This window comes from Procambarus clarkii, chromosome 7 (assembly GCF_040958095.1).
Source record: "Procambarus clarkii isolate CNS0578487 chromosome 7, FALCON_Pclarkii_2.0, whole genome shotgun sequence".
In the NCBI taxonomy this organism is placed as follows: Eukaryota; Metazoa; Arthropoda; class Malacostraca; order Decapoda; family Cambaridae; genus Procambarus; species Procambarus clarkii.
In genome coordinates, this window is record NC_091156.1 from 7997097 (window position 1) to 8016844 (window position 19748).

General features: G+C 35.2%; 1 protein-coding gene across 8 annotated transcripts; it reads right to left on the bottom strand.

Annotated features, from left to right (window-relative positions):
* Nucleotides 1-4392: 4392 nt before the first annotated feature.
* Nucleotides 4393-19519, bottom strand: LOC123761319 (alkylated DNA repair protein alkB homolog 8). 8 transcript variants are annotated; one of them, XM_069312357.1, is made up of 11 exons: nt 19426-19519; nt 17949-18255; nt 16662-16896; nt 16372-16509; nt 15282-15479; nt 14526-14712; nt 13959-14140; nt 11561-11670; nt 10799-10888; nt 10530-10679; nt 4393-9750 (listed from the first exon to the last, which is right to left on the bottom strand). In XM_069312357.1, exons 2-11 carry the CDS (start codon nt 18057-18059, stop codon nt 9061-9063), a joined length of 2091 nt encoding a protein of 696 aa, XP_069168458.1. In that variant the 5' UTR covers nt 18060-18255; nt 19426-19519; the 3' UTR covers nt 4393-9060. The 8 variants fall into 8 exon arrangements, with proteins under 8 accessions (XP_069168458.1, XP_045603222.1, XP_045603225.1 ...); XM_045747266.2 differs by having other exon boundaries at nt 11561-11718; XM_045747269.2 differs by having other exon boundaries at nt 19392-19519.
* Between the last annotated feature and the right edge of the window lie 229 nt (nt 19520-19748).

Sequence of the window (19748 nt, forward strand, 5' to 3'; positions counted from 1 at the left end):
TTCTTTCTGCTAAAAACCATGTTATCTGTTGAACAGAGAAACCATTCTGTGAAAAACTTAATTTTGACACTTGGCTAAAATTTTATAACTGAAATGTAAAGTGTTATTATATAATTAAACTCAACTTTATGAATGTGCCTAAGCTATGGAGCATGACACTGTACATCATTATTACCTATTTTTATTGATGTAACTGAAGAATGTGTCCAACATAGTGAGCTGTTATTGGCTTAGGCTTTCTGAGCTGCAAGAGATCTATATTATATTAGCCTAAATAATTTTTTAATTCATATTTAACATTGTTGGCCCATTGGACTAAATAGTTAATGCTGACCCAATCATAAAATGGGTCAATATTTATTATATTGACCAATTTCTTTAAATGTTATTTCATCTAACTTAAAAAAAAAAATTACCTGATGTCATAACTTCCTCAACTACCTTCCTAAGATGATAGTTGATAATCATTCTCCATTTATTTTTGCTACAAGCCAAGTTATGTGAAAACCAAGTTATTTATTATATTAAACCATTTCATGAAAGGGTCAATATGAATTTTTCTGTCCAAATAGTTAAAATAGAAATATATTGGATATAAGGCCATGGCTTTAATTTAAAGTTTCTCATTAGATAATCAACTACGCTGACGATCAAGAATCTGCACCGACTCTTTACTGTTTGAAAATTGGCTTATTCTGTACAGTACAGTATATAATTAAAGAATATTTTTGCGTACTTTTCACTGACATTATTAAAAGAGTAATTTGTTTAATTTGAGTGTTACATAATTCTACTTGAGTTGGTTTCCAGGGCTCTAATGTGAGTAGGTATGTTACATGTAATAGAAAAGTTTTGAAGATAAAGTAATTAACAGGAGAGAGGGCTAAACCTTTATGACTATATACCATTAAGAAAAGTTTTGAAGTCTCCTTTGAGGGGTCCCGGTAGTACAGTCAGTTTCGTTCTCGACTTGCAATCGAGAATTCCGGGTTCGAATCCCGGCAGAGACAAAAATGATCAAGTATAGTCAAGAGAATAAGTTTGTGAGTCGAAGTATGTTTGGGAGTTAGTCGCAATTAAGATAGGGTAGGGTAAGTTAGAGAACATTAAGTAATGTGGGGTTAGTGTGTATAAGGTTAGGTTATGTTGGGGTAGGTTAGTTAAAGATAGGTTACATTGTTGTATTTCAAATTTTTACATCTGGGATGAGATTGCATCAGTCTTCTTTGACATGCTAGTAGTTCATTTTTTTTAATTTCTGGGAGTGGTTAGAGGATGTGTTGTGGGAGTGTGTGGTTTGTACCAGGTCGCTGGAAGATTTGTACAGTGGGGAATTTCTTACTCTTGGTGCTGGTGGCTGTAGTTTGTGGAAAGTCAGCATGGGGAGTGACTTGGGTAAGTCATGCTAAGTAGTTACTTAGGAGCTTATCCAGCATCAGTTCAAAAGATTTGTATACAGCAATGATAGCTGTGTTAGGTCAGATGTCATGGTCTTTAGATGTGGATGGGGTGTGTTGGGTCAGCCTCGGGGATGGGTTGGATTACTTGTGTAAAGAATTTAGTTAGGAGTCGGTCAAGCATCTTTCCTAGTGCATTTTCAATGCAAGTGACAAGTGTTTCAACAAGATCAGGACTAGGTTTTACATTTTATGGGAGAGGATTGGACTGGGGTTACAGGATTGTCAGTGACAGACATATCGGGTACAAGCAAAAGTTGTCGTTGAGTGTGAGATAGTTGTTGTTGACAGACTGAGTTAGGGTGTTTCAGTGCACTACTGTATTGCAGATTGTTGGTGGGGAGAGCCTAAGTTTTTGCTATGTATGAAGGACATTGTTTGAATGTAATGTCATGATCACCACAGTTTGAGCAGGTGAGTATATCTGACGCACAGTCTTGTGTGTAATGGGAACCAGAGAATTTCCCACATTTAATATGTCTAGTGTAGCCATTCAATGTGGTTAAAACCTTTACATCTAAAACACTTAAGTGGGACGTGGTACGTACATCTCTAACCTTCTTTATGTTTGTACGGAGACGCGTCAATAATGGTTTCTTCTTCTTGATGTCTTGGTGCAATTTGCATGGAAGGATTTGTCCTCCCGATGACTGCTATGTCTCTTGTTGTTGTTTTTGAGGACAGGGGATCGCTTATTTTTCTGTTACAAATTTTACGTTTTCTATGATCGGTGATCACCATATAAATTTGTTCTAGTGATGTATTAGAATCTATTTATAAAATCAACTATGTACAGCATTTCTGTATACCTTAAAATTAAGATAAGGAGAGGAATAATTTTAAATTCGTACATTTTGGGATATTATTGTCATGCTGTTAAATGTATGATAATACATATATAAATTTATATATAGTATATTTTTTGTTAAGGGCAGATCTCATTAAAACTGTTAAAATACTGAACAATTTGGAGGATATTGATCCAGACAACTTCTTCAAAATGTCAGATGCAACATAAACAAGGAGCAACGGTTCCTGATGTCAACAATTTCAGACATATTGTATATGAATTCTGCCAATCTTGTCAAAAATATTTGAAAAGCTAATCTACAAACAGCTTTACTCTTATCTAGCTAAACACAATGTACTTAGCTCTTGCCAGTATGGCTTCAGACCCTCAAAAAAAAGCACTAACGATGCACTGATTAGTATGATTAACTTGATATATGCAGCTCTTGATAAAAATGAGTTCCCTGTTGGGTTATCTGTTGACCTACATACAGCTTTTGACACTGTCAACCACCACAACCTCTTCCTTAAATTACATCATTATGAAGTTAGAGGTGATGCCCTCCAATACCTTCAGTCTTACCTTAGTGACAGGTATGTTTCTGCGAATGATTCCATTTCTCCCACCATACCCATCAACATTGGTGTTCCTCAGGGCAGCATACTTGACCCTCTCCTCTTTCTCATCTACATTAATGACCTTCCAAATGCCTCTCAACACCTCAACCCAATTTTATTTGCTGATGACACAACCTTCATTTTCTCCAGTCCTAACCCTCTTACTCTGAATGACACTGAATACTGAACTAAATACAGCTTATCTTTGGCTAACTACTAACAAACTCACCCTTAACATTGACAAAACCTTCTATATTATATTTGGTATTAAATCCTCAGATCAAATTAATCTAAGAATAAACAATATCCAAATTAGTAACAAAGATGGTAAATTCCTTGGTGTTCTCTTCGATAAGCTGAATTTCCAAAGCTACATTCAAAATATAGCAAAAAAAAAAAAAAAAAAAAATTATAAAACTGTCGGCATTCGTTCTAAGAACAGATACTGTATTATGTACCTCGCCCTGTCCTGGTAACTCTCACCTATCCTTATCTCAATTATGGTATTTGTGCTTGGGGTTCTACTACCCATAATCATCTATGTCCTCTAATTACTCAACACAAATCTGCTATTAGAACAATAACTCTGGCCCCAGATGCTTACGTACTTACTCTGGCATGCTTACTTAAATTTTAGAATATAGTAGATACTAAGTCACTGCACATCCTCTCAGGTGTACTCTATATATTTAAAACTCTGAACTGTAATGTCAATCCTGACCTTTAAATGCTTCCTAGAAGCTTGTAACAGAACCCATGGGCACCACACCGAAACAAATACCCGACATTACAAGAGTGCGACTTAACCAAATTAGCAATGCTCTGCAAATCAAGGAACCCAGAATGTGGAATGAATACCCAAGGGAGGATGCTAATGCAGAGGAGGCTATTCCACACTTGCCCCATCTGGCAAAGGTGTTCCTTATTTAGATTTACCGTTATTCATTCCTCAATCTGTGCCCATTGGTAGGATCACTGGTCTTCTGTTACTGGTAACAAGCTGCGTGCTCTTAAGGGTAGTGTGTCCCCATAGCCTTCCTCCTATCACCATCATTGGTGGCGAGTAATGGCTCTGGCGAGGTTACGTATTGGCCATTCTCATTTAGCTCACAGGCACTTAATGGAGCACCACCCTGCTCCTTATTATCCAAACTGCATTGTCCCTCTTACGGTTGTGCATATCCTTGATGAATGTCCTGACTGCCAGGATGTGCATGCATCTTGTTTGCCGATTGTCCCTCGCTGTCACCTTTCCCCTCGATAAAATCCTTGGTGAATCTAATACCTTTTGTGTTGTTTGCCTTATGTGCTTTTGTTCTCATATTGGCACCCTTAGTGATATTTATTGCCTTTTGAATACCCAGCACATTTGCCGATGTTACATAGCCTCCCCGACTTGGTACCTTCTTTTGATAATTACTTGCTTGTGATTGGTGAGCAGTTAATGTGAATAGAAATTCCAGTACCCTCAAAATGTCCAACTTCTTTCTTCAGAAAGTGCTTCCTAAGGAAGCCAATGCAAACAAGATTGTGGATTACAATTTATTTATATTACAGTAGTTTGATCTACTGAACCTGTTGCTTATCTCTATAACAAAGAACATTAATTTGGGAACACAACAAAAATGACCCACCTGCAATAGTCAAAGATTAATCAATACTTAGTGAAGAACTTTTTTACAGTAACATTTACTTAGTTATAATTGAAATTGGATAGTTTTATTAATGTTTTATTGAAATTCCTCAAATTTATAGCTTTGACATGATTTTGTTACATTATGTTGGCAGAAAGGATGACATTACACCTACCTACCTACTTGTTACAATGTCAGCACTTCTATTATGAGTTGCTACAGTATCAATTTACTTCAGTATTTATAAATATCTCCCTATTTTTTTTTACTTCCATAATAAATGATATATGCAATATATTCAATAAATATTTATCTTGCACACCAGAAATTACTGTACTTGTGGGCATCTGAAACTTCCAACAAAGAATATTAGTCATAATCATCATAAAGCTGGTAATGGGAACTTTAATTTGATCACACACTAAGTGAAATTCATCAGTGATATAAAATATCTTTCTGGTTCTTCAAAGTTAAAAAGATCTCCAAGAGCAGATTAGGCTCTAGATTCCTTCTAAATATTAAAGGACGTACTCGAGTCCACTTTTTTCTTCCTCCAAGTATTACACTACGTAACACTTTTCAGACATCTATGACTAGGAGTTATAATAAGGATTTATAGCAGTCCTCCAACAAGCAGACTCAGTCAAAATTGTCATGGTATACTGTATATATAATTATATATACTGTACAGAATATCCATCTTATTTGTATAGTTTCAAGGTAACAGTGGAAATGGTAATTCAGCAGTATGAGTTATATTTACAAAATAAAATACAAATATTTACAAAAATCTAATTTCAGTAGTAGTGTTGATTAAATACAAATTGGGATTAAATAGTTAAGAGGTTGTAGTTTCAACAGCTAATGCAAATATTAATAAAAATTTAATCTAGCTTAAATAAAAAAATTAAATCAGAAGTTATTTAGCAAACTTGTGCATCTTATGCACTTATAGGTACATGTACCTTAAAATCATTCTTACAGTAAAATTACAAATGGACTGCTGAATTTGCATGCAAAGGTCACAGCTACATTCACATTAAGAACACTATTCTAAAAATCCCTACAAACTAGTAAACCTTTCAAAATTTATCATAATTTCATAACCAAAATCAAGCATTCGAAATTGAGAAAGATTATTACCTGGAAAAGTTATGATTCTAAGAGGAATAAAGTTGTTTTTACATTTTTAGTATCTTTTTATAATGCATGTGTATTGTTTAAATATTTGAAAGCATGCTTAAACTTTGTTAAATCCTATTAATCTAGAAACTAAAAAGTCTGTTATTATAAGATGACACTTTGTGTATAACAACACTGCAAACCAGACATGACCAGAATGATCTCATTGAAACTTTTAAAATATTGAACTATTTGGAGGATACTGAACCAAACCACTTCTTTAAAATATCACATGTAATACATACAAGGAGCAGTAGCTTCAACCTCAATGAGTCACAACATAAGAGAAAGTATATGCTTTTTTACCCAAAAGGATAATAAACTCATGTTACTACCTACCTGCCAAAGCTATAAATGCCAAAACATTGCAATTCAAAATCCAGTTGGGTAAAATGAAGACAAGTGGAAAGGAGGGGGGGTTGGGGACTTTGACAAGCCACCAACTTCCTGTCCACATCAAGGCCTCTAGAGATGGTGGCCCTCAGGTAAATGATCAGGATACTCCTAGAACACTCCAAGAACACTCCACTCCCACAATGCTTTCACTGATCTAAGCCTGACAAGCAACTTGTATCAAATTGTTGTGACATCTAATTTAGAAGTCAAAGCAAGTGAGGATCATCATTCATCCACCAAAATGGGCCCTCATTAACACTGTACCATAGAAAGTCAAAGATCAACACACTGTTTGAGAAATAACTAGAAATGGAGGGATAGCTAGTTACTCCTTTGCTAACTACTGCACCACTAGATGGCAGCAGCATCATCATAACAGGGTCTGAGAAGAGAAGCAAGCAGCTTCTACTTGAAGCCCAGGTCACCCAAAAATGCATTGAAAATCAGGATGTTCAGGGAAGATAAGGAAGCACCTGAGAGCTATTCAGTGAAGTTTCGTAATACTCAAAGCCAGAATGGAAGCATCCCCATTTACAGAATAAATAAGGTGAAGCAGCCTCATTGCAAAGCAAAACATGCACCACCAAAGCAAGTGAATGACCAGCCCAGCAAATGAAAAGAATGATAGACGAGAACACATCTGAATAGTAATAAAAACCTGGGCAGACCAGAAAAGCTCTAGAGATTCCAGGTGCAGATGCTGTGTGTGAATTTAAAGAGAAAAACATCAAGGCTTAAGAATGCATTCCATAAAGTACTGTCAAAGCAGTATTGAGCAGTAGCTCAATTCAAGAGGAGTGCAGAAGGACTTTCGGGCCACAAATGAGGGAGCTACATGAAATTTATCTTCACTTTCCCTCTTTAGTTAGGTGACAAAACCATTTGATAAGTTACATGTCGCCAGAAACACACGTTGATGAGAGCTTGGCAAGATCGTAGGTGTCCTATGAGAACCCTGCTTATGACTTGGAGAGTGACTGAGGGGGCATTAATAATTTATTAAATAATATTGCATATAACATCCTGAATAAACAAGTACTACCACATACCAGCAGTCATCCATAGCAGCACTTCGTAAGATCAGGTGCACAGTGAGCCTCATGAAATGCCATTATACACAAGTATATTCAATTCCTCCTTACAGTGGCATCCCTCAAGCCAGTCTCTTCCTGTATCCTTGAGTTCTTCAAACTCTCTCCCAGGTTTTTCACCTGGCCCTCCTCCCCCCCCCCCCACCTTCCTGACCTTCATTCCCTGCACCTACCAACATTTTCCATTTCCATTTATTTTTTTCAATTACTTTAATACACTCCACATATCTGCACGACATTTTCACTAATTACTCTATCTACTCTTTTAACACTGCACATGAATCTTAATTATCTATTGTTCCTACCTTATTTCTTTATTTTTCACGTTCATCTCGCATCACATTTCATAAGCGTTCATTATGAGTTAGGCCTGCATACTGGAGTGGTACTACAGTACCATTTCATTGTTCAGGCCTCTGAGCTGCATATATTCCCATCTTATTTTTCCTAACAAGGTCTTTCATTGAACCAGCTCCCTACAATTGCACCAAATATCTCTCTCAGAATTACACATCATAAATATTTAACTTGACCAACCACTTCACTCCAACCAATTCACCAATTTATTTCACTAAATTTAATTTTCTCCACTACCGTAACTTTACTTTTGTCCACATTCATTTTTAAGTCTTCTGTAACATACTTTAGTCAAAAAAAAATTCTAGTCCATATAACTCTCACACACTGCTAAAAGAAAGATTATCTGTATACATCAAATTTTATACATTTCAGATAATCACATTATGCTTACTGTATATACTAGATTTACATGCAGTGCTGAAACCTTGACTTCCCTTATGATCCACATCCATGTATATCACATTGAATAACTACAGTGAATACATTAACATCAAACCTGCCACTCATTACACACTTAACTCTTAAAACATTCATTACTACGTACATAGAAACCTTTCACTGTATCGGTGATCTACCAACTCTATACAAATATACACACACACATTTACTGTACATACATACATACATACATGTATGTATAAAAATGTTAAATCTTTTCATGATTAATCTGGAAGCTATAAGGGCAGTGGTTTACCGGCAGTGAAGAGTGTCATTAAACCTTAAAATTAAACCGAGAGTTATCACATGAGGTTTGAGGCATTCTTTAAGCTGAAGTTGATCATAGCTGTTCACATGTTGTGAACAGCATTGTAGCACACGGCTAAAGGCAGGTTGTTAAAAATTGCGAGTTTTTTTTCCTTTTTTGGGGGGGATAACTCGTTTGTACTCCTTATTATAGAAAACCAATAACATCTAACTCTTCTATTGCCACTAGTCTTTAAGTTGATTTTTCTCTTAATTATTAACTAATAACTATGTTGTCTGTCATAATATGTCTGCAAGATATGACCACATACCTATCACTGCTAATTTCTTCCTAAACTGCGTCAAGAAATTGCTAAATCTACTCGGAAGCATTTTTTTTATCTATATTTAAAAACGTGATTTAATGAAAGAAAATTATGATTTTGGTGATCAAAGAAACCAATAATGGCTACAATACATCCTGATAATATATTCCATACAAATGGATCAACAATTTTAAAGATGAAGGGTATCAAGGGTTCCATAGCAAACAGTTTGACATTAAAGATCTATTCATATTTCACAATTGTTTAATTAGTACTGTAATACATAAATAGTAGTGAAAAATCTATCTATATATGGATATGAATACTGAGCCATTTTTTAATCCATGCATTACTGTCCCTGCCTAGGTAAAAACTCACTGCCTGTCAAGATATAGTGGAATGCAAATTGTTGACGTTATGAGATTGTCATCAACTAACGCATCTCGTACATGATAATACTGTTTATTAAATGCTAACTATTTAGCAAATGTCAAATTTTAACAATAATAAATGAGATACAGTTTCAACTTACCTTTTCAAATATAATGCACCAATTTCCCTCATCATAGTAAGATTTAATTACATTAACATTTAAATGGGAGCATAAGTTTTCCAATTCTCCTTGCTTAAAAACATGATAGTATCTGTGGAAAACTGGATCAGGTTTTGCCTCTGCTTGGAGTTCTTGATTATTTGACTTACTATGGTTACACACTATCATATTTTCTAAAGATGTTTGTAGTTTATCCAAAGAAGGCCCGTTATTTCTGTATCTGTTATCTCTGCACTTGTGTGAAATTCTACACACGCATTCATTCTGTCCCTTGTTATCACTATTTGCTTCTTTCTTTCTCTGGGGCTTAAGTTTCCAAGGGACAAGCATATCTTGCTGCACAAATTCGGTACGGTTGATATGTACTGGAAGTGAAGAAGCACCTGATGTACTTACTGCCGTGCTAACTTGATGTTTCTCTCTATTCTCTCCTTCATGAACATTTTTGTTCTTCAAAGTCTGCTCACTTGTTGTTAGTTTCTCGTTAACATGCAACAATAATTCATCCTGTTGGGTATCATGCCTATTAGCTTTATTTTGCTTGAGATAAGTAGACCTTTTCATTCCCCTTTGCTGCTCCATGGCCCATACATAAATAAGGCCACGTCCCCCAACGTTGAGTACTCTCACAATCTCTGCTACTGCAGCAACACGACGTTCCTAAATAACACACGGAAATAGTTATTTATATTCTAGAATTAATAAGTTCATAAAATGCATAAATAATTTATGCTAATATACAAATTTTGTTTAATATTTCAATTACCTTTTCATAATAAAATCAAATAATATTCTTCATGCATATGCATTTGTAAAAAAAAGTAGTCGCTTCTCACTAAGAATTTCAATATCTAACTCAACACTGATTAGGGTTTAATATTATTTTAGCATGATGCATATATTCTTTGTTAGTCATTTCCCAAAGAGGATAATTTTTTCATCAGTTCTGTATAATACTTGGATATATAAGAGCACTGGAAATGCAGGGTTTTAATCTGCATTTCCAGGGCAGAATCTTATTTGAAATTTCTTCTCAAAACTTATCACAGATCATTTCCTCTTCAATGCTAGTTGATACCTTCATCAACAAACTACCTGCAATTTTTTGACTACATTTGCAATGTTTCATATATTTTAACACAAATCCAGAGATATGAGAGAAATGAATACTTTTATTTTTATCTAGTTCACTATCATCATTTTGTGCACTGTACAGTATCTGCAAGATTTGATAAAGCCCTTACAGGCAAAGAACCTTTTTAATAAAGTCAACTCTCAACTTTGTGTTTCTCAACATCATTGTCAGAACTGTTATAGTCACCCATATTGAATATCCTTTAAGAGATCTGCCCTAAACTCATCATGCAGGTATTTTTATGTAGCATGCAGGTAACAAATGCAAATACTTCTCACACTTGTATAAAGAACACTCAACATACCTCAGTTGCAAGGTGATGTATCACAGCAACACACACGACGGCGTCAAACAAATAATCCCTAAAGGGTAACTGCAAACAGTTGCATGTTAAAACTTCAAAGCCTCGAGTGTTACAAATTTTCATCAGTTCTGAGCTGGTGTCACAACCAATCTGAAAGTTACAAGAAAATCTATTTATTGCTTAAGATTCACACACAAAAAAAAATATATTTGAATGTTCCAAAACATTGACGTAAATTAATGTATCCATTTTTGTTTTGTTTACTTTACCTGGAAAAGTTGGTTGTTATGACCCATGTATTTGCCATTTCCACATCCAACATCCAGAAAGAACGATCCCAATTGTAACGAACAAACAAACTGGAATAGTCAATATAAGAAATTATATGATGACTATTTAAAAATATTTTTATAAAAAGTAGTTATGGGTCACTTAAAAATAGGTCGTATATTTTGGCTTATATAAATCTAATGAGAAGCGTGGCCTATGTGCTAATATTGCCATACCCCATTCACAGAAAATTCTGAAGATAAAATAATTTTATAATTAAAAACAATACCAGATCCTACCTTTCAATATTTATAAAAAAAAGTAGTTATCTATCTCCTTGTGACTACATTCAGAGGTTATGTATCTATTTGCCGAGTAGACAAAACAGTGTTTAAACTGACTAACCACGCGTGCATATGTCATTAATAACATCATGATACTGGCATATACAGTGCATGGTTTCAAAATTATACGAGTCACTCCAAGGCTGTAATGTTGGAGTGAATCTTTAATTAAATGAATCTTTACAATGTTGAAGAACCGGTAGTGACCAAGTTTGTTGTACTATGGTTCAGTGATACTCCACAAATACTTTCCAAATGTGCAGTCAAATAATATTAACATTACTTGACCAGAGCACAATCCCAGTCACTTTAAACTGCTTATAACATTATCACTTTCATGAGAACTGCTTTCATTATGATACGTGCTAAGTAAGCTATCAAGAAACAATTACAAACAGAAGTCTCCTGGCAACTCACCTCTAACACTTGTGGCCACGGTTTGTGTCTGGTAACACTGAAGTGCTCTGCTATCTGATCATACACCTGAAGCACATGGTCTCTTTCCAACTTGGCAGCACTCCTGTCATCTAGCATAGTAGGAGAAGCACAGTTGCTTTTTTCATCTTGTGATAAACCTTTATCACAAAAAATAAAAATAAAAATTAGGAATTATATTCTGCAAGCAAGCAAACTGATGAAAATAAAACAAATTCTGGGTTCTGAACACTTGAATGCTCCCTCAAGTAAGATCACAATGTTGTTGGATATGGATCATGTACAGTTGGGCAAGTGATATGAATCATGGCATCACACAATGTTTGAACATTCCTGCAGGAAATGTGTTTTTTGGAGCCAGTGGAGAGATTATTACTACTTTACAACCAATTACATATAAAATTTAAATTTTTTCTGAACTTGGCATCACAGATGACCACCAAATTAGTGCTTAAACCAACCAAAAGACCAACTGATCAGCCTCACCCACCTGATGTGGCTTTAGAGATTTTTTATCCAGGATAAACTTTATTCCAAGAACTTGACCGGACTTTCATGGGATTTTGTTTGCTCTGCAAACAAAATCTCAAGAACATTCAAGTACAGTACTGTGCTGACCCTCAACAACTTGTACATTTGAGTGACTACTTAGCTAGTAAGCACTTCTGGGCCGACTAGCTAACAATGAGATGCTGTTGAAGCTGCATAAGCTTATCCTCCTCATCAATTTACTAAAGTTCAAGCTCCAGCCTCTAAAGGTTGACCTGATTGAGTATTTGAGGTCTGGGAGGCATCAAAACTATGATCTCCCTACTGGAGGCCACAGTATTGCATCTTGCTTCTAGTTTCAATTTGGTGACGGTTCCAGTTGATGACATGAGCCTCCATTTACATCAGCATGAGGTCATCTATTTTTAGTCATCTTCCATTGATGAAGCCTTAGACTTATATTAGAGACCATCTCATTCTTCTAAATATATTTCTTCTTGTACTTGCTCCTGATGACAGGATTAGCGAGCTCCATGCTCTGTTTCAGCAACAAGGGTTCCTTGTACAGTACTTGGTAGGAGACTCCAATGAGCTTCACCCTAACCCAAGGTTTCCTTATAAAGAATGACTTTTTTTGCAGAGGGTTATTGTTACAGGGTGCTCCTGCACCCTGAGGTGCCTCACACATTTTATCAAGGTGTTTTGTTTCACCGTTATCTGTTGGCCTTGCATCATAATCGCCTATGACTGTTTTTCAACCTGAAACTCGCATTTCCCTTCAGCAAAGTTTACAACTCGACTGTTACAGCACTTTGTAGAACACTGACCATGAGTATACCTTGGGCTGTCTTTTTTATGCAATGTCATGTATGAAGAGGCTTCGGCCAAACCAATTGCACATTTATAGAGGGGTGGCTTAACAAACTCCTCCATTTCAGCCAGCAGTGTGGCTCTAGGTAAACTCTCCTTCACCTGAGCTGCCTCTGTGGATGGCTGGGCTGGTACTTGCTCCTCCTGGTTTCCTTAGCACTATTCTGCAGCAGAGGCAAAAGCTTTTCCATTTTTTTTTTCTTTTTTACTGCTTGACTCATTACTCAAGGGAATAGCCATGTTTAAGATTTCAGATTAATACAATAAGCTGCTTTCCAAGCTAAATTTAATAGTTTCATGTCCCTTCCCTTTTCTATTTGATCCCTGTCTTGTGCAGTCACTTCTTATTGTCAGTAAAATGTGTGGTGGCTCGAGTTACAATCCAGGAGTTAGTGGACTTAGGAGTGATGCTTCCTCCATATTCCTGGTGGCATTCAGCGGAATTACCAGACAGCCCAACAATGAAGTGCAATTACTGAAATTATTTAATCGATTTCCTTAGCACATACAGCAGATGACCCTACAGGATTACTTGAAAATTTATTGTGGCACTACAATTTATGCTGCCCCTACCTGACCATACACGATCTACATCCAAGAACATGGTGGGATCTTGACAGTGCAGCCAAATAATGCAGCTCGAAACATGCAATCACAATAAACGTAATTAACACAAAAAGACACCAAGCTGAGAAGACTATTTCAATCATAGTGAAAGATAAGAAATTAATAATTGGCTGTAAATAAACATTACCCACCAAGTACTGTACATGTAATGAACTTTCCCATGTTCCTTAGAACGTATACAAGTTTCAGCACTAACTTTATGAAAAACACATCAGGAAGAGAAAGGAAAGAATGAAAAAGAAGGTTTTGCATCAAAATTAATCATTCTTTAGAGAAAACATTTTATATTTTTTTTGTACCTAGGCGGACATACAGTAAGTGCAAACCCATAGCTGCATGTTAAGGGTTTAAGATTTTATATTATATTAAGAGTAAAAGAAGAATTTTTAATCACACTTTGATTTCTTGTAAGAATCGCAAACACTGGAATTTTGGCAACCGCATTCTCCTTGGCGAATCTTTCTGAATGTAAATGATACTCGTTCTTCGCGAGGTAAAAGCTGCAACCCAGTGGTGCTATTCTTGTTAGGAACAACATCCGTCATGCGTGGACAAATGCCATGTGACCACTCATATCTGAAAATGAGAATTGACATACAGTTTATGATTAAAAAAACATTAAATATAATTAGCAATTTTTTTATCCCATAATTTGTTGCAACAGCTTAATAACTTGGGCATGATATATTTCAACTGGAGCTGATTGAGGGAGATATTCACAAGCCTTATCCCACAATACAAATAATAATATGAGTATGCTTAACAATTCATATTTCCCTCCCCCTCTTTACAAAAATACTGTATATGCTAATCTATATAAATATAAAAATATATGTATATTATTGTATATGCAAAAGCATTCTCAAGATATCGGAGGACAACTACAGAAAACAAAAGCAAAAATACTCTGCTACACTATAAAGTATCTCTACTAAGCATACCTAATAAGAGATTAGCTGACCTTGCTGGTCCAGTCATGACACACAGTGATCTTGGAGGGAGGTAAACAACATAGTGGCGTGGCTTGTCTTTAGTTTCTTCACTGTTGCTAAATGTGTGGCGAAAGTCCATATTTACTCCGCCACCTACACTCAGCGACAAAATCTCGTCTGTGAATGAGCTGTGCGTGTCCACATGGGGTGGTATTCCTAAACACACAAGAATGCTTCATTAACACACAAACCTAATTATTAAAACAATTGTGTGTATTAAAATGTTTCTCATATATATATCTCCAAAATAGACAAACATCAGTTACTCATTATCTGCCAACTCGGTTTTCTTTTAATCATAAAGCTTTAACTTCAGAAGATAAGAGTAAAAATTTTACAATTAAAGTTGAACATGCACTGCTATATCACCTACTGCTATGGAAAGACAGTTTGATTTAGGCCAAGGTACTATATCAGTAAGCAACACTGTACATTCCAATAGGAATACATTTCGTTTTTATTTGTCATTTTTTTTTCATTTTCTCGTACATTTCATCGTTTACAAAAGTTCTAAATACAAGTCATTTCTTTGATATCAATTAGATAAACAAAACTTGACCAAATACATTACAATATTGAACAAATACAAAATGCTTATTTTCAGGTAACTTAAACCAAGTGCTACTAAATTAGTCTTTTGACCTTGCACACAATAGAAAAAAATAGGATTTGAAGTGTATAAATATATACAAGACTTAGAACAACAATTAAAATCCAGTATTTACCCTGGCCTGGGAGGTATCTATTGACAGTCAACTGGTCTGGGACAACTGGCATGCAACCCTGTTCAACAAATCTCTTGATAATGGGTGTCAAGTCTGGTGGAATTTTCTGAACCAAAGGATTTTCTTTGTCAACCGAGTTACTGCTGTATTTAAACTCATAGCCAAAGTGACGAACTTGACGATGTTTCAGAATGCTTCCTAAAATAAACATTAAAATCATTATTACCTCATTTCTCAGCTTTCATGGGGTTGGGAGGCATAATCCCTGAAGATACAGGGGGAACAATACTGTGTAAGATTAAAAAAAAAAAAGAAATTTAGGATTAAAAATTTTTTTTTTAACCTCACTGGCAAGATTGCAACTGTATCTATGAAGTTCCCCTCACATCGACAGCTTAATCGAACAGTTCCCTGCATAATTGGTGTAAACAGCCATTAATGTTAAACATTAATACACCATAAGTAGATTGCAACCTACTACTTGGGAACCAGGCCAGTAATGTATGCATGTCACCGACCTTATAAATGTCAGATAACTCATTATGTTTTATGAAGAAACCATTTTGCATCCACTGAAGCAAAATACTGTATGCGAGAAAGCCCGGTTTATGCTGTGTTTTAACGTTCACAACAGTATTTATTAATACTGTACACATTTTACTGTAAAATATATATAAAAGTTTACCAGACAAAATTCAGTTTACTTATAAATTTCTCTTGGTAATGGATTAAACATTTTTCAGAGTGATTTTGGAGAAAACTTTCCAACAGTTGATCTTGTCTACAAACACTTTATGGAATTTATAACTTCATTCCAAATTTCCAGTAGATTATACTGTTTTGTAATGTAATTTCCAGAGGTAACAATACAAAATAATTAAATAATTTTATACAGAATACTCACTAGTCACCCATTTCATTCTGATCAAAATAAAACAGTACTGAATTATATACAGTTTTAAGGAAGACCTACATGCATCCAGATGCCCATTATATATAATTCATTTAGATAAAAATTGGTAACTTCACTATGCAGTACTGTACTGTTAGTGAATTAATGATTCAATGCAATGGTATAGTTAGTTCCTACCTTCAGCCGTGTCTAGAGGGTTATCGCCCCAATCAATTAAGTGCATCAGTTGTATCTCCTCCTTTGCCGATATAAAATCCTCCAAGACCATCAATCCTGGAGGTAACTTGAACTGTATTGGTGATGGATCTAATGGCACTGTTAGAAAGAGGACGTGTGAATACTGGAAAATATCCATGTCTATACTTCTAAAGCTATACTTTTCTCCATTATTCTAAATTCCTTTAGCCTAACAATTATATTGCAGTATTTAATAAATGTTGAATCATAGCCAACATTACACAGCTTACCTTTATTTACATAGGACATATATACAGGAGAAGCAGATCCTCGTACATTAAGCTGGCCATGAGCAGCCTGTAACACAGTCTGGGCTTGGTCAGAGGATGAGAAGGAGGCAAAGCTGTACTGCTTGCCTGGGATTAATGTAAGAGCTTCCAGACCACATCCAATTGATGTAATAAGTTCAACCAGTGAAGATTCATCAGCATTTGTGGTCAGCCCAGCATTAGCTATAAAAACATGCTGTGAAAAATCAAACAGTACAGTATTAGTAAATAATAATAGTAAATAAAAATAATACAGTAATATTTTGCACAAAGAAATCACATTAATGTGATGTATCGATGAGAAAATCGGTAGGGGCCCGAGAGTACCCAGGAGCATAGGTTCGAATCCTCTCCATGGCTCCTACTGATTTTCTCTACGATTATACTAATAAGATATGCAAATGATCAAATTATGGTGGTTACTTAGTAGGTCCAGCATTTGTATACTCTATTTTATAAAGCTAGTAATTATGGGTATGATCTGGATATTTTTTACCATGTTTTGCTAATTTAATTGTGAAGGAATGCTATGTTTGCAGGCTTTAATCTCTCTAGGATCTCATCTGTGTCTAGGCTCTTTATCCAAATTATGCTAACAGTACAATATCAAACTTCTTATAACGTTTGTGTTGAAGAACTGCAGATGATTAGCACTTTGCTTAGTCGGGTTAGACATCACTGGGTCAGGCCAGTAACTGGATATATGGCTACATAGTCTCACTCATTGTCTCAATAATTCACGAACATATTCCTGTCCCTGGGATGAGTACCATACTGTATATGCAAATATGAAATTCCAGAAATATGGATTTGTATTATGTATGGTTAATAGTTCAAGCTTTCTCATTAACTATATTCTTTCATTATGTTATCAGATAGAATATTATGACTCAATGTTCATCAATCAAGATTTTATTTGTATATATATATATATATATACAGTATGTAATTAAAAATCCTACTTAAGTAAATAATTAATCAAAAAAAGGTGCCAAGCTGAGGAGACTAGGTGCTGTATTCAAATTAATCCCACTTAATTTAAATACAGTACCTAATAAATTACTACTCCCACCTATCTCTGATAGTTATAAATTAATCATCCCCAAATGCAATACCTAAACATTTTACAGTATCATAATTCAAATAACCCACATTAAGAGTACATGCATTTTAACCTATATTTAATTCATGTTAAAAAATACATCACTTTACAACTGTATTACTGTTGCACATAACTATTTCTATTACCTTGGTTGGTGTGTGGGAGATATAGATGTCAGGCATATCACTCTGAAGAATATTGATGCATCTTTTAATCTTTCTTTGAGCTTTATACATTTCTCTCTTGTTATACTCCATTTTCCAAAGGCACAGAGGTAACTGCTGCTTAAGGAAAGGTAATGACTACTGCTTAAAAAGAAAGAATTCATTTATATGAAACTGCTGTCAAAGAACTACTACTTTTACGATTTCACCAATTTCTAACATAGAATTTTCTTATATCTTCATCTTTGGATGATACACAACTGTAGCTCCATCTTAAAATAGCACACAACTGGAAAAAAAATTGAACATTAAAAGTTATCATTATATTTGTGTACCACAGTAGTACTGTAATACTAAAGCATTTAAGTACAGAACACTCAAACCACATTTTTGTCATAATTTCTTAATTAATGTTGTCAACATGGTATCAAATTTCTTAATTTTATTATGAACAATCAACATCTAAATTATGCAGGTACAGTATAATACATGCTCTTCAGTACACTGTCTAGGTTCAAGTTAGTAGTTATTAAAGTGTCTAGGTTCAAACTGGAAGGATATTTCTTATGGAAAAAGTAGAATGTGAAATACAGTACTGTACAAACAATTTTATATATTTTTTTTTTTTTTAATATTGCATGTACTGTACAGATCTTCACAGATAAGGTATGTCTCTAGGACAACTTCCAGATGATTTCTTACTGTTGCTATACTTATTTTCTTCCATTTCTTTTTTAGAAACACTCATTACCTAAATAGTTTCATCTCCTCCCAAAGTTCATCCAACTCAGCTTTCAGGAAAACATTCAGTGACACCAATTTCCAGACTCTACCTTGAAGATGGAGCCAAGTGAAGTTACCAGGTGGCAAGAACTTCCATTAGCCATGTCCGTCTAACACAGCTAGTGTGAAAAGCTCTAAATACTAGCTACAAGTAAACAACAAATCTTGTAAAATAGCTAATAGACCCCTCTGGTCAGCCCACCTCACACCCACCCTGAGACCTCTCGGGTCAGCCCACCCCACACCCACCCCCAGACCCCTCGGGCAGCTGTATCCAACATGTACATATTAGAACAAGTTTGATAAATAAACATATACAACCAGTCATACAGTTGACCAGCCAATCATATTTTCATATTATCGGGGCTAATCCACCTTTTTAACCGAGGTTAGGTTTGGCTAGGCTTGGTTAGGTTACCAGAGCACAGGCAGCCGACAACTTATTTTCTTTTGTATCATTTTTATTTACTTTCTAAATAGCAAGCCCTGTAAGTTTATCAAGTGGACATACGTCAATAGAAGCAGCCATATTACTGTATCAACTTTTTATATACACAAAGGATTATACTTCCCGATGAACAATATGATTATTGCTACTACATAGTAGTATCTCGAACCAATAATGAAAAAGTGAACAAATACCTCACGTAAACATAGTTTCGGAGAAAATAATTACGAGAGAGAGTCAATTGTTGAAGGCGAGGAGGTTAAAGAGAGCAGAGGAGCGCCCACCAGCCTCCACCACACGCAACACAACATGGACAACAGCTGATACTTCAGCCACCCTCAATGTAAAACTTTAATCACAGATACCCCACCGATCATAAATATAAACCTAATATAATAATACTAATACTACTGCTAATAATAATAATAATGAACAGTACTGTTACCTTAGTCTATATGTTGCGGGGGGGTTAATAAGTATCTGAGTATATGTTCACCTAATATCCCCCCATTTTATAGAACGGTTAATCATTCATGGAATGCGAGTCTGTA